Below are 14,355 nucleotides of genomic sequence, written 5' to 3'. Positions count from 1 at the left end.
GCGACATCACAACTGAGAGATCTGCAAAGTAGCGCATAGACAATAAAAAGACTAGCTGTGAATAGATATTTAATTTGTTCGCTGCTGCCCTTATCTTATGTAGGGAAGTTGTGAGAATTTAGTATGCCTCATTTAATATAGGTACCCTAGCCAAAGCATAACATACGCGGAGCTTGTGCATGAAACTAAATCGTTTAGAGCTGCCCAACCTCTTTTTATAACACTTTGATCCGTCCAGCGCCCGCTACATCTTCCACTAATCAGATCAGATCTTGAGTTGGTGTGCCATACGAAGTACACGGCTTGCATGTAAAATGCGCCAGAACGTATTTTGCCTAGATAGTAAACGCGCATTAATTATTATTAATTGAAGTTACCTTTTTGTTTAACACATCCAGTGCCATCGCCAAGCATGTCTAAGCAGCGCCCAAGCCATTGCGACTCAGTTTTAAACGGTCTGGGTGGCAATCGCACTATCAGATCCGGCTTCGGCTCTAGCAGCTCCACCATGTTCTCCATCTGGGGTTCACTTAACCATGGAGAGGGGATTTCTAATGTTCAGCTGCGGTAACACAAGAGATTCATTGCAGCGCATCTTCCATTCTTTGAGCAGGGAAACATTCGTACACATGGGTGAATTACCATCATCTCGCGGCTTTACCGTATTGGTCAACGGAAAATTCTACCAAACAAACACCGTGCCCAACGCAGCAGATGCTAGCCCTACCTTTACAGAGTGCATGATCATTAGGGATGGCATCATCCAGTATGTTGGTCCTGAAGCACATGCCGAAGTAGATGCGGCTAAAGCTGCGGGCGCAACGATAAGGGATCTGGACAATCAGACTGTGCTCCCCGGATTTATCGATGGCCACTTACACCTTCTTCTAGTTGGACAGGCTCTCACCAAGGTTGGCTTGGAAGCGTGCACGAGCCTAGAGGATATCCAAGCCGAGATCAAGAAATATGCCAAAGCCCATCCAGATGTACCGCGTATTTTTTGCCGCGGCTGGATGCATTCGATGACTCCCGAAGGCGTTGATTCCACTTTGTTGGACGATTTAGATCCTCGGCCCATCTTTGTTGATACGAAGGACCTGCATTCCACATGGTGCAACACTGTTGGGTTGAAGGAGGTTTGTCGTGTCATGGATATTGCAGATGACGCCCCAGATCCTGTGGGCGGCACTTTTCAGCGCGACGAAAATGGCAAACTTAACGGAGTCTTTAACGAGAGCGCCGTATTCGAGTACATTTGGCCCTTTACTGCGAGAGTCGCTTCGATCAAAGACAGAAGAGAGTCTATTAAGGCAGCGATCAAGGCTTTTAACTCGGCTGGCTATACCGGAATGGTAGACATGGCCATGGATGAGCTCATCTGGGAGCCCCTGATTGCACTGCGAAATGAAGAAGGCCTCGGCGGTATGCGAATTGCTGCGTATTGGCTTATGAAGCCGAGTGATTCTTTGGAGGGTGTGATGCCACAAATTGATCGCGCAATAGAGCTGGCTGCACAATACAACTCTCACAGCACTCCAGACTGCCGCGTTGTCGGCATCAAAGTCATTTGTGATGGAATTATCGATGCTTGTACCGCTTCGTTGACTGAGCCTTACTCGACGGGAACGACTCCCGATCCCATTTGGTCGGAAGAATTTCTAAATCCCATGGTGTCCAAGGCTCATGCAGCAGGGCTTCAGGTTGCGCTACATGCAATTGGTGACCGAACGATTCGCATGGCAATTGACGTTCTGGAGAAGAACACGGATCGCTCCCGGCGTCCACGAATAGAACACATCGAGCTCTCCAGCGCTGAAGATGCCGTGCGTCTCGGCAAGCTGGGCATTACAGCATCTATCCAGCCCGTGCACTCTGACCCTGCCATCTTGCGAGCCTGGCCAAGACTGATAGGCGAGCACCGCTGCAAGCGAGCATTCGCCTATCGCGAGTTTGCTGATGGAGGCGCCCCTTTGGCTCTCGGCTCTGACGCGCCTACAGCTCCCCATCTTCCCATCCCCAACATGTATGTTGCAACGACGAGGAGGTCCTATCGTGAGCCTGAGTTGGAGACTGTTGTCAATCCCGAGTTTGCCCTTACAGTCTGCCAGGCTGTGGCGGGAGCGACACAGGGGTCGGCATACTCGACATTCGCGGATGAATGGACTGGAAGCTTGAAGAAGGGCCTCAAAGCTGATTTTGTGGTTTGCGATGTAGAGTTGACACCGGAAAACTTGATAAAAGGTGTCCTTAAAGAAACATGGTTTGAAGGAACGCAAGTTTATAAGGCGCCGCAATAGATTTCCGCTTGATGAAGTTGGGCTAATTTTAGCCTCATAGATGCTCGTACTAAAGACTAGTGTTCATAATCGGATCTTTATTGTGTTAATTTAATGGGGGTTATATGATTATATTATCGTTAACTATAGCCTTATTTCACTACCAATAGCCATGTATAAGCACGAATATGCGGAGGCAGTACAAAAGGGACGCCAAGATTGGTGGTAAGCAATACATGTAGGTACGCTACTGTTTGCCGAAAAATTTGGGTGAATAAATTACAATTCTTCTTCGGCTCCTAGGATTTTCATCGGTTGAATCTACAAACCGCCACTATATTGCCGTGGTATCGTGTCAAAGCATCTATAGAAGCCCGTATCTCTAGCAGGCAGATGGCTCATACATTGGTAGGCGAAAGAGACCTAAAGTCCTAAACCATAGGTTTGTCGGCCGCAGAACAGAGTTTAAACCCGACATCAAAGCCTTGAAACCTGCAAACTAGCTTGTCTCAAAGCTTGTCAAGGCATGAGGATTAAATCACGAGACATAGTAGGAGCAAACATTCCGCGACGTTCAGCAGGCATTATCTCAGCTTTAGGTAACACGGAAGATTCCGCATCCCTGTCTCCACCACCAGTAACAGGTGAACATCAAATTACATGTACTCGCCCCTGCGCATACGAAGTACTACTTCTTACTACTACTACTACGAGCACTAGTCTGGGACTTGTGACTATTCCCCATCTATCAACCGCAGAGCCAGGGCATACTCAAAGTCGAAATCATTCGTGATCTGGACACGGCAGAGAGAGTGGGTATGGCATGATCACTGAGTGAAAAAATAGCAGAATCCCCATAATTTCGCGTAATGGCGGGTTTGCCTCATGGATCAATTTAAAGATAAGGAAGAAAAGAGGGAAGTAGAAAAAATTTCACGGACCGTTTCAACGTCGAAAGAGGAATTTGCCGTTGACCTTCTGCAGCCATGACGGATTTCCGTAGGATTCTATAGTACTGTAGAGTTACGCACACGAATGTTACAGGTCATGTTATCGCCACTTCAGCGGAGCATCTCCTATTGGCCATGCCGCAAAGGATCAATAAGAATGTTCGGCTCATCCGCCCACCCCGGGTTGTTTGTACCAGCGATTTGGTATGATGAGATGTACATGAAACCAACGACACACAGAGTTGACCGTTAGAAATTCTAGTATTGGATGATCGGCTAAACGCTTAACGCTCTATGAACCCTTGGAGGGGCGATTGATCGCCAGTTCTGCCCCTTGGAGTGTAACAGATTGATGGCTTCCAGCTAGTACCTGCGCCGGTCGAGCGGCTTACAGGGATCATTACCTCGGTAATGGTTTTAGACAGCGTTAAACCAACCCCTTTGCGCTTTGAGAAAGCTACAGATCTTCTAATTTCGTGTTACTGTAGAGAGCGCGGACCGCCTTCGTCGACTTTATCCGTTCAATTCGCGCTCTGTGGGTTCAGCTCTTGTGCCAGGATGTCATTCGTATCCATAGCAAGTTCAGACTAGTTAAGAGCTGCTGATGTCCCCTGTATCCTTCTGTTTTAGTACCTGAATCTTGCTGAGAGTAAGCACTTAAAATTCACCAACGCCTTGTTTGTGCAAGATCGGCGGCTGGCACTCTGTAAATGGGCTAGATAGCCACTAACAAAACAATATGAGGTGCTTGTAGTTTCGGGATTCGCACTCCGATTCAGCGCAGACGGGTAAAGAGGACCTGCGGCGGGGTTTGTTACATGGTGCTAATAGAAATCACATTTGAATCTGTTTGCTGCAAGAAGATAATTGTGTTGTCTATACGCTATATTCAATGAAGACTCTAAATGTTGCTATGCTTGACGTTTCGTGATTTTAAACTCAAAGACTATTCAAGTTTATTAGACTACAGAGCGGAGTACTTGTTGACGAGCTGAAGTAATTTCGCATCCACCTCCTTGGGAGTGGTAGCGTTAAGGTAGTGGCCACCGTCGGTAAAAGACAGCTCAGCCTCCACAGAGCCTGAGAAGGCCTTGATGTGCTCCTTTGGTACCTCAACGCCGAATACCGGATCTTGGTTGCCCTGTATTTTGGTTAATATTAACAACTGAGACAAACATAGTTAGTCAGACGACTCACCTGAAGCCAGTAGACAGGGCACTTGACATCTGGCGCCCGTCTTAACAAGCCATCTCTTTCCAAGAGGTTGACAAAGGCTCCACGCAACTTCTTGCGTCCTTCATCTCCAGAGTAAATCTTGTTGAGTGTGGCCTTCCAGAACTCAACAGCCTCGGGTGTAATTGCACCTGAGAAGCCAATGTTCACTACGCTTTCACGCAGACCCTCGTCGATGAGGAAATCTGGGGTGGGCACGGTGCTGTAAAGGGAGTCAACTACTGGGCCAAGCATTGTTGCGGGATCCCAGCATCCCTTTTCCCGGGAGACGGCAGACTCATAGTCGAGCGAGGTGCCCAGAATCAACAGACCCTGGATCTATAGTTCAGTTCATTTCTGTTAGTATTCGTGCTACTCTCATATTCCTAGCGTCTTTCCCCTGCAGAGATGCTCAATGTGCAGCATATGATATATGCAAGTCCATTTAGGCGAAGGTAAAGTGAGACACTTCGCGGAATTGAAGCCGGATAGTATGTGTGGAGAAAATTGGGGGTTTGGCAGGGATATATCGAGCGAATATATGCGATATGCGCTCCGTATAGATGTGCATATGTGCAGCTCGCTACACTCGACTTCAAACGTTACTTGTACGTACCTTCTCTGGGGCAACAAGAGCCATTCTTGTAACGATCCAACCTCCCTGGCTGGTACCGAGAGCAAAAGCCTTCTTAATGCCGAGGGCATCCAGCACTTGGATGGCCATGATGGCGGTGTCCCAGTAGGTGTAGTTCTCTGATGCGCACTCAGTGGCTCCGTGGCCAAGAGGCTCAATGGCCAGTAAGTTGGCAGCATCAGTAAGATCCTTGTTGTTAAACTGAGGGTCATATAGAGCAGAGGTCATGCACATAGAGTTGATGAGCACAACGGTAGGCTTGGCGGGGTCGACGGCGCCGTTAGACAGACGGTAGCCGACATTGATTCCGCCCAGATGCGGCACTCTGATGGTGGTTCCGGCAGTCATGATGGTGGTGGAGGGTTGGATTTGTGTATGTGATTTCTCTTTGTAACAGAAGTCGAATTACGACGAATAAGAAGCCAGCTTCCTTATTGTTTCGTTTGTGTCTTTATTAGAATAGTCGAAAGTGGTTAAACAAAAAGAATTCGACGAGGCGCGGGGGACTAATTATTTACTTTGTGCTGAGATCGTCTGACCGGCCTCCAGGAGCCACATCAATAACCCCCCAAGACCAGCAAGCGCTTCTTTGAGCTGAGTCTCGGGAAAGCCCCAAACTTTGGAACCAGCTCGGCGGGGTTTGAAACCGCATTGAGCAACCTCCAATTGGGTGACCCGCATCTGCCTCGGCGGTGAAGTATCCGAATAAGGGAGAAGGCTGTCTATCATGGATTCAGGGTATATGGAGTGTGTGTCTGTGTGCACTACTGGTGGTAGCTGCTACTACTGCATACTGTATTGTACTGTACTTCTTATGCAGCTGGGTACCTAGTCATAGTAGCCGTGGCATGTCTGCATATGCGGCTAGGTCTTCATGGGCCAAGATAGCATGACATATGTACCTTACATATAGGGACAAGTGCTATTTCTGGGCAATTCTGCATTAGAGCTGTTAAAACAAATGTTTTAAAACTTCATATCTCCTATGAATAGAATCTGCCATGACTATCGTGTTGGTGCATAATATTTCATGTCTCAACCTGCCTATCAGGAGAAAAAGAACGGTACTGCTTCATTTCTCCCCGTGGGTTCGTTCGTTCCACACCTAGTCATTGCCCATGTACGGAGTATTCACGGCATGCAAAGTTGTCTGTGCGCATTGAGCACGCAACGGCAACGTGCGGAATGGAGAAGGTTGTTACTAAGTATTACTATTCCTTGTAACGTGCGGGGCAGACGGAGCAACTTTGGAAGATAGGTTTCTGCAATGATTCTAGCTTCACCTTATCCGGCTTGTAACGCAAATCTCTGCCGACGCACTTGAGGCTATCTAGAAACGGTCCGCCCCTGTTACCCACTTGGTTGAGTGCACTAAATAAGACCGCCAAGTGCCGTTGAGCTAATGGGGGCGATGCAAGAGCCTTCCTATTGGCGGAACTGAGAAGCTGAGGTATCAGGGAACTAGGAGTTGAGCTGGACACCATGTTGCGTATGCTAAGACATTGATAGTAATGACTCGCCCCCCTCGTCTGAAAGGTGGACGCCAAGCACCATGAAGCCTTCTAGTATGGCCAATAATAAATGATCAATGTCACACAAGCTCACACCTGTTGAGGCAAGGGTACGGCGCGCGCCGAGTCCGTGAGATCCATTATTCTTTGTTTGAGGCTACTAAAGAAAGTGGTAATTGATATGACAGACCGTTTTGTGCCCATTTTATGACTTCCCCGGTTCCTCTTCCTCTTTAGGTGGTGGCTCGTCCGCTCTTAGCAACGTTGAATAAAGTCCGAGCACCTGGAGAGCATGGTGTAGTTATACGAGGTACGAAGTCATCCTTGGTCATACAGCAGTTCTTCAGCAATTCGCTAACCCGCCTGTGGTTTGCTGACTGCTGATCGATCTGCCGTATTAGACTAGTACCATTGGTTCTAATGCCTGAATCAGCAAGGTATATAAAAAAGTTTCATATTACTATCTATCCGAATGAGCGTTAGATGGTGGAATAGGTATGCTGTATCCGGCCTCAATGCTTGTCTTACACGCCTGGCGTTACCCTAAGGTAGGAGACTGGTCCGAGCTGTGTATATTCATCTCACTAGTAGTATAGCAGTAGTGCAAAGGAGAACCTCGAGCTTTAAACGGCGCCGCCGTATAGCTCATATGGGGCACCTGTGGCGCGCATGAGGCACCAAGTCGGCCGGTCGCTGGTGAAGAGCCGATCGTCGCCATGACCGAATTACGTAGTGTCAGAGTCTAACGAGTCGTGCTACCGTGTAAAAAAAAGCACTCATGCCGGTTGCTCGTACCTGAATTGACGAGAATTGTCCCCTTGCTCAACTTCCACAAGTGATGGTTCAGAATCCACTGTTGAGTGTCCACAGTTAAATGTACATCCCACCCCTGACAAGAGATGGCGGCGTGGAGCTCATTGCCATGGGCAGGTGATTGACAGACACTAATTACGGAGAGGATAAGCGAAGAAGCGAAGAAGCAAAGGCAAAAAGCAGGGGGGGGAAAGAAACAAGTAATAATATGAAAGAGCTCGGTCTCCTCACTTTATTGAGCTCCTTGAACGAACATATCCGTCCGCTTTTCAGCGTCGAAATGCATCATGGCTCCATTTGAAGGAATCGTAAGGGCAGCGGCGGATGACACGCCATCAGTGCTCCCGGGTCTTCCAGGCTTTAATCCATACAATCTTCAGCCATGGACTGTGCAGGTAACAGCGTCCATGAGCGTCTTGGCTTTTGTTTGCGTCGTGCTGCGCATAGCCAGTCGCCGCATCAGAAAACAGCCATTAGGATGGGATGATTACATGATCATCTTCTCACTGGTAGGTCCTCGAAGAGATGAGCCTCGTTGATATTGAACTACTTTTTCCTTTGGACAACGCCAAGCGGGCATTCATTCCTATGTTTCCATGTTAGAGTCCTATAACTAACGATGTATAACGAAACAGGGTTGGTATCTAGTTGTGGTTGGATTTATCTTCGCCATGTACGACAACGGTATGGGTCTCCATGCGGATAAAGTTAAGCCTGCGAGGATTGTCATGATGGCAAAGTGGCTGCTGGTAGCCGAAATTCTCTATGCTTGGAACCTTGGTTGGACCAAGTTAAGCCTCTTGCTCATGTACTACCGCATCTTCCACGTGCCATACTTTAAGAAGATGGCATGGGCAGTTGGCGGTTTCGTCATGGCGTGGGTTATTTGCATCACCTTCCTCTTCATCTTCATCTGTGTACCAGTCCAGAAGCTGTGGTACCCTCAACTCCCCGGCCACTGCATCAACCAAGTTGGCACTTGGATCGCAAATGCGTCCTCGACTATCTTTACCGATCTCGCCATTCTGATTTTACCAATTCCCCAAATCTGGAACCTTCAGCTCAGAACAGCAGAAAAGATGGGCTTGACCTTTGCCTTTGGATTAGGTTTTTTGTATGTGGAGTTGTGCTTTTCAAACCTCGCATCTTTATTATTGGTAGCCTTGTCTTTCGACTCATTACATTCGCTAACAATTACCCAACAGCGTTGTCTTTGCCTCTGCATACCGCACCTCAGTGCTTTTTACATACACCAACAACGACCCTACTTACACTCTTGCGCCAACAGTCGGCTGGACCGTCATCGAAATATCTGCCGGTATCATATCCGCATGTCTTCCTACGTTATTACCGGTGATTCGACTATTTCTCAAGACCATTGGTGTCAAACGAAACTTCTTCTCTTCCAGCCGAGGAACGAATGGCACTTCCAACGTGAACAAATCCAACTTGAGCAACCTGAATCCGAACAAGAGCATGAATGCAGATTCCACGAATAGAACAAACGGTAACAACTTCTATCGCCTAAACGATGAGACAGAGTCCGATGGTAGCTTCACCATCGACACGCAACCGGTCGTAATGAATTCCCAGTTCCGACCAGACACAAAAGGGTATAGACATACTACCAAAAGTCTTCGGATCGATGAACCCCCGGCTGACCTAACAAGGGACGATATACCGTTGAACGGAATCCGTGTACAAACTGAATTTAAGCAGTCCACTTCGCCGAGGTGAACTTGATTTACGCAAAGACGTTCGAATTATTTCAAAAAGTTTTCTTTCCTTTGTTCTCTTACTGAGAGGTATCTATAACCCTCATATGAACCGTAGAAATTGGATAAAAATAGGAACGTCAATAAGGCAATATCCGGCAATAGAGTTGTCAGAGATTCGAGATGTGGGCTTGTATGAGTATAATATTATTGGCTTTGGTTGAGCTTAGGTTTTGATTTAATTTTGGATACACCACTACACAATATATGAAACCAGGACAGTCGGTGTCCTCGCATTATTCTTTTACGACGTTTGGTTCAAATGTGCTTCATGTTTTGTATTACTTTTGTGGTTTTAGAAAAGTAGGTATCTTATGCCGTGACAACGAGTCAGTAAGAGAGTATATCCACTCAATGTTACGCAATACCCACATATCTTAAACAAATCTGACAAGTACTCTATTATTATGCCATACGGAGTATGACGATCGTTACTTTCTTGTGGAGCGACTCTATTTTTATAAACTCGATATCCTAGCATGTTGAACAGCCCAAGTTGTAGCTTTACGGACGATAGCGCCGAATGGATGTATATGCTTAATCTATTGGCGATGCTTTTTGGTCCTCGTAAATGACACTATCATGATATGTTAAAGAATTTCTTAAAAAAGAAGCGAAACTGTATTGCATCGGGCAACCGCAATCCTGGTATAATATTAGGAGGATAAGTTACGATAAAGATGATATCAACACAAAAACTCCACAGGAGTATATCAATAACCGTTGCTATGGGGCTAGTTTAGAAGAGGATGTTAAAAGCATGATCGAGAAACACGATCTTAAAGAAACGTCAAGAGCATAGAGCGACATTGGCACCAATAAATGCCGATTAAGAATAGCTGCACTTTCTTTTAATCTTGAAAATTATGCATATTCGAGTTTACAGCTGTCTTATAATTCTTGATTTCGCGAATTTAGGTATTCGACATACATTCGAGCAGAATAGTAGCGATCGCATCGCGTTTTCAAATTCGTCATCTTCATATTTCATAAGACATCTATCAATACGAAACCAATCGTTCTTTACACACTTTATACACGCACAGAATATACAAAGCTCGCAGCATTTCCTCATACTTCATCAATTTCCGCCACAGTATGTGCATGCCCGCACCCAATCAGACGCAATTCAGATGGATTGCTTGTGGCTGGATAGAGACTTCAATACATTCTCCTATGGTGTCGAACGTCCAGTCAGGCTGACCATCGCAATCGTTGGTAGTGGAAACTGTAATTTGTGGCGACGTGCCAGCAGGGCATGGAGAGGTCTGAGTTAACAAAATGCTTTGACCGGGAAAATTCTCAAAGACGGTACAGAATCCATCGGTCAGATCGCCAGTCAGAAAAGCCCTGCCGGGGCAACCAGAGACAAGCCATTGTTGGTAGTAGACGCCGCCGAAGGTTGTGGTTGCCGCAGATGCCAGCCCGGCAAGAGCTGAGTAAAGAATAATGACCTATTGCATTAATTAGCTGGAAAGAAATACAATAAGAGGCGAAGAGAATAAGCATCTGGGAGACTATACCTTCATGTTCAAAGGACTGTTGAAAAATGTGCTGAATATGAAGAAGTCTGATTGTTGAGTGATGTGACCCGAAGGTGTGCTTATATATGTTTATAATTGATTCAACTAGTTGGGTTTTATGGGACCAAGTCAAGGTTGTTCAACTGCCAGAATGCAGCTCACTTAACTATAAAAGGATGGTGATGAAATGAATTTGTGATCAAAATGGATACACGAAGTACCGTTGGCGAATAAAAAACACGCGCCAATGCATAAACTGCGATGTCAGTTATGCCGAGTTAGCTGACTGTTGATGAATGCAATATAACGGGAAAAGCGTTCAGAATGCCGAGAACGTTTATGTGCGGCACATTATGACATGTCGCAATTAAAAAATCTGCGTGGCCAGCTGGAACGATACTCAAATACCCGAACTCTTCTCCCTTGAATCATGGACATTGTGGAACGGGTTGGTCATCAATCAATTACATACTATTAAGTTGAGATTACCGTAACAAACACTTTGTCAATTGAAGGGTTATCTCAATATATCTACACTTGTTATGCGCAGGATTTACTTATAAAGTGGCTTTTAGATGGCACATCATTGCCGAATTAGCTTATGTTCAGAAATGAGATACCGCAATGGTGAGCTAACCGCTTCGCTCTCCCTCTATACGTTTCTATAAGTCTTCTGGATGCATACAGAAAACAAATACACATGTATATTTGGGATTTTGGCTGAAGGCGGCTAAACTGAGCATCTCAAAGATATGCACCTCTGAGCAGCTTTTCTTATAAGTGAGTAACATGATGGCTGCAGGGGAAAAGGGCCGACTAATTCCGATAAAAGGTCTCCTGTGAATTCTGCGCCGAAACTCCGCTCATGCTAAAAATTTACGAATTGTTCTCAATCTAAAATTATACCAGGATCATGATTGGTACTTGCCAGTCCGCCGTAGGAGCAACCAATCTAATGATGAGCATCCATAAGCAGTTTGCTAAGGACTTCTGCCTCGGCCCCGATAATACCATTAAAATCAGCGACTGAGATAATTTGGTGATTTATTAGACCTTGAGTACTATTTGGCCGCTAATTGACCTCTGAAGCCATCCGAAATGAATATTACGACAAACGCATATATTACACGCCACAAGTTATTTACCACTTTAACTATAAGGAGAAAGCGATTTTAAACTGCATTTTAGATCTTGGCGGACTATTTATTTCAATTCATTCCAGAAAACATGTATTCAATCCGCCAAGTGTTGATGAATATCTTCTCACAAATTTATTCATAAGAATTCCATCGAAGCTAGGATACTATTGACCAGTGTCAACTCGGAAAGCACATTCAGTTCTTGCGGCCTGCTTGTTCTATTTAAGCTTATTCCACTCTAGCACTAGCTTCTCGGCTGATATTAGCGGAGATGATGATCAAATCATCAGCAGATTTATCTTCTTGGGCTACTTAGGCAACACTACTTGAGACACTTACTTCCCTGGGTCTTGCATGGTTGACAATGCTTTGATTGCGAAAAAAGACAAAAGATCCCCAATACGGCCAGGCACTTTTATCATGGGCAGTCGAGAAAAAGACGCGGGGCTGCTTTCTTACCTGGCAGTTGGGCTAATATGGAAACAAAGCATCCCAAGTGGAATCTAAAAGCCGCTATAGGCGTTTTTGATGGGATTTGAGTCTGCTGTCAATGGTTTTCTTAATGAGAGACCCGAAATTAAGACTGGTTTTACTATATGCGCTTAGGTATCACTAGTAGTAGGTATAAGAGCCGCTGTCAAGTGCTTCTTCACATAGAAACAATGAAAGCGAGGAAAAATTCACCAAGCGCTGTTGTGCTGGACAGAAGTGAACAATTAAGAGTACTGATATTCGGACGGTTTATTTTTGCCATTCGGAGGATATATAGCGTTATTCGGAGAGTATATTTTTGTTTTTCGGGTGGTATATTTTGTCATTTGGGTAGTACATTTTTGCCGTTCGGAATGTACATTTTTGCGCGCGGTATTTAACCTACTTAGTTAACAATGGGCTTCATTAGCTTAAAGTTTCTTCTTGGTAGACAGGGAAGTTGGTATTGGAGTAGATGAAAAGACTAATCTAGAGGCAAAAGATGAGGCGTTGCTCCAGTGGGTTACTCAAAATGGCCTCCATGTACAATTAAGGCTCCAGACTGGGAAGCCTAGAACCTTCTTTGGCAGCGCGTTCCTGAGTTGCGAAGATCTCCACTTGCATTAGAACAAGAGATGCTAACCCATTAATAAATTCTAATTATATTTCTCCCTGTGTAATAGTCGGAGGTTGATCTTCTCGGTATTACTAACTTGGCTTTTACTCGATGAGGACAATAGCACTCATGTGGGGTTGTTGTGGGCCAGATTTCTTGTGTAAGTGTACTCCATAATGCCGTATCCTCGCGATCTATTGTCCTAAGTGAATTGGAAGGACTTGGAGGGCAAATGATGGCAATGGTTGATGAAATACAAGAAGATGCCTAATTCTACCGTATTTGCCTAATCCAATATTTATAAAATATAAAATCTAGCCGGAATTAAACTTTTGATCGAGAAAGAAAGAGTTGCAAATTCACTTGCTGTATAATTACCCCGCCATGTGCCAATCTGTCTAATGCCTTCCACGCATCTATTCCTTGGCCCCACGGTAGATGAACGACCTGGGAATGATCGGATGTTAGTTTCCACAGCTATAAGTAGACTTGTAAGCCTCTAAGCTCAATTCCCAAGTATGGACGTTATGCCTATAGTCTCAGCGGCAAGGGCGGTCACCGATACTATTGGCTAGCGGGGCCTGTGAATTACACTTAACTACAGAGTATCTAGCAGCGAAAGACAAGGAGAATGTCGCAAATATACAAGTGCAATGCTGTCTTTTTATATGAATAAACTCCAATTTTTGTCCCGTTTGCTGAATCTTTGTTCATCAAAGGGAAGCTCTAGAACTTCGATAACACTCTGCATTGCTTTTCTCTCAGTAAATTCCCCTTTCCACATATCGGACAGAAAGGTTCTCCAACATTTGCTGCTACGATAGCCGAATGTAGCCTGGCACTAAAGCATCTAGTCTATGCTGCTAGTCGGCAATGCGGAGTAGATACAAGCAAAGTGCGTCATCTAGCAACCTAACTGGGTATACTCAATGGAGCCACCAGTTAATAGCCTCCGAGACAGACTTGCAACTCGGACAGTGTACCGAGAGCTCACCAGAGCCAAGCCACCGCATACCGTGCGCAGATTCGGCCCATGCAATCCGAAACCAATAAGCGTGGCCGCAATGCCTCTCACGAACCAATCCGTGATCAAAGTTCCCCTCCATCAAAGCTTCCCCTCCACCAAGACCCCGCATGTCCACTTGGCTGCCGGCTTAAAGCTAGAAGCCGTGGGCCTTTGAAATTGCGACTCTTCGGTTCGTCAGCAGCGAGAGCGATGACACAACAGCCGCCCATAGTGTTTCACTGCAGATCCAGATGAGGACCATGAGCAGCGCAATCGCGACATTTCGGAGGCCCGAGAACGTGCTAATTGTCTGATCAAACGCGGGGTTGTCCCTAACCCCTCTCTAATGCCCTCCTCGTTATTGGGTGGCGAGCAGCTGTCCATCTCTTTCTCTTTTCGGTTTCTTCTACTTCTTTTTATACTCCGTCT

At 45.8% G+C, this 14,355-nt stretch overlaps 3 protein-coding genes across 3 annotated transcripts; 2 read left to right on the top strand and 1 right to left on the bottom strand.

The window, feature by feature from the left end:
- Nucleotides 1–629: 629 nt before the first annotated feature.
- GGI43DRAFT_381546 (amidohydrolase 3) lies at nucleotides 630–2,297 on the top strand (the record flags this gene model as incomplete). Its single annotated transcript, XM_083203132.1, has 1 exon — nucleotides 630–2,297. The coding sequence occupies one exon, from the start codon at nucleotides 630–632 to the stop codon at nucleotides 2,295–2,297; it is 1,668 nt and encodes a 555-aa protein (XP_083063703.1).
- A 1,785-nt stretch (nucleotides 2,298–4,082) lies between these two features.
- Nucleotides 4,083–5,764, bottom strand: GGI43DRAFT_399011 (Alpha/Beta hydrolase protein). The gene is made up of 3 exons (XM_083205286.1): nucleotides 5,055–5,764; nucleotides 4,424–4,777; nucleotides 4,083–4,367 (listed from the first exon to the last, which is right to left on the bottom strand). Exons 1-3 carry the CDS (start codon nucleotides 5,418–5,420, stop codon nucleotides 4,191–4,193), a joined length of 897 nt encoding a protein of 298 aa, XP_083063702.1. The 5' UTR covers nucleotides 5,421–5,764; the 3' UTR covers nucleotides 4,083–4,190.
- Nucleotides 5,765–7,492: 1,728 nt separating this feature from the next.
- On the top strand, nucleotides 7,493–9,294 carry GGI43DRAFT_302304 (uncharacterized protein). The gene is made up of 4 exons (XM_083201558.1): nucleotides 7,493–7,905; nucleotides 8,032–8,510; nucleotides 8,602–9,009; nucleotides 9,067–9,294. Exons 1-4 carry the CDS (start codon nucleotides 7,684–7,686, stop codon nucleotides 9,131–9,133), a joined length of 1,176 nt encoding a protein of 391 aa, XP_083063701.1. The 5' UTR covers nucleotides 7,493–7,683; the 3' UTR covers nucleotides 9,134–9,294.
- Nucleotides 9,295–14,355: the final 5,061 nt, after the last annotated feature.

The sequence above is a fragment of the Trichoderma evansii genome (genome assembly GCF_050947405.1).
Source record: "Trichoderma evansii strain SZMC 28006 chromosome Unknown GGI43scaffold_4, whole genome shotgun sequence".
Lineage (NCBI taxonomy): Eukaryota > Fungi > Ascomycota > Sordariomycetes > Hypocreales > Hypocreaceae > Trichoderma > Trichoderma evansii.
The sequence above is the reverse complement of the archived record's forward strand: the minus strand, read 5'-3'. Positions and strand labels throughout refer to the sequence as shown.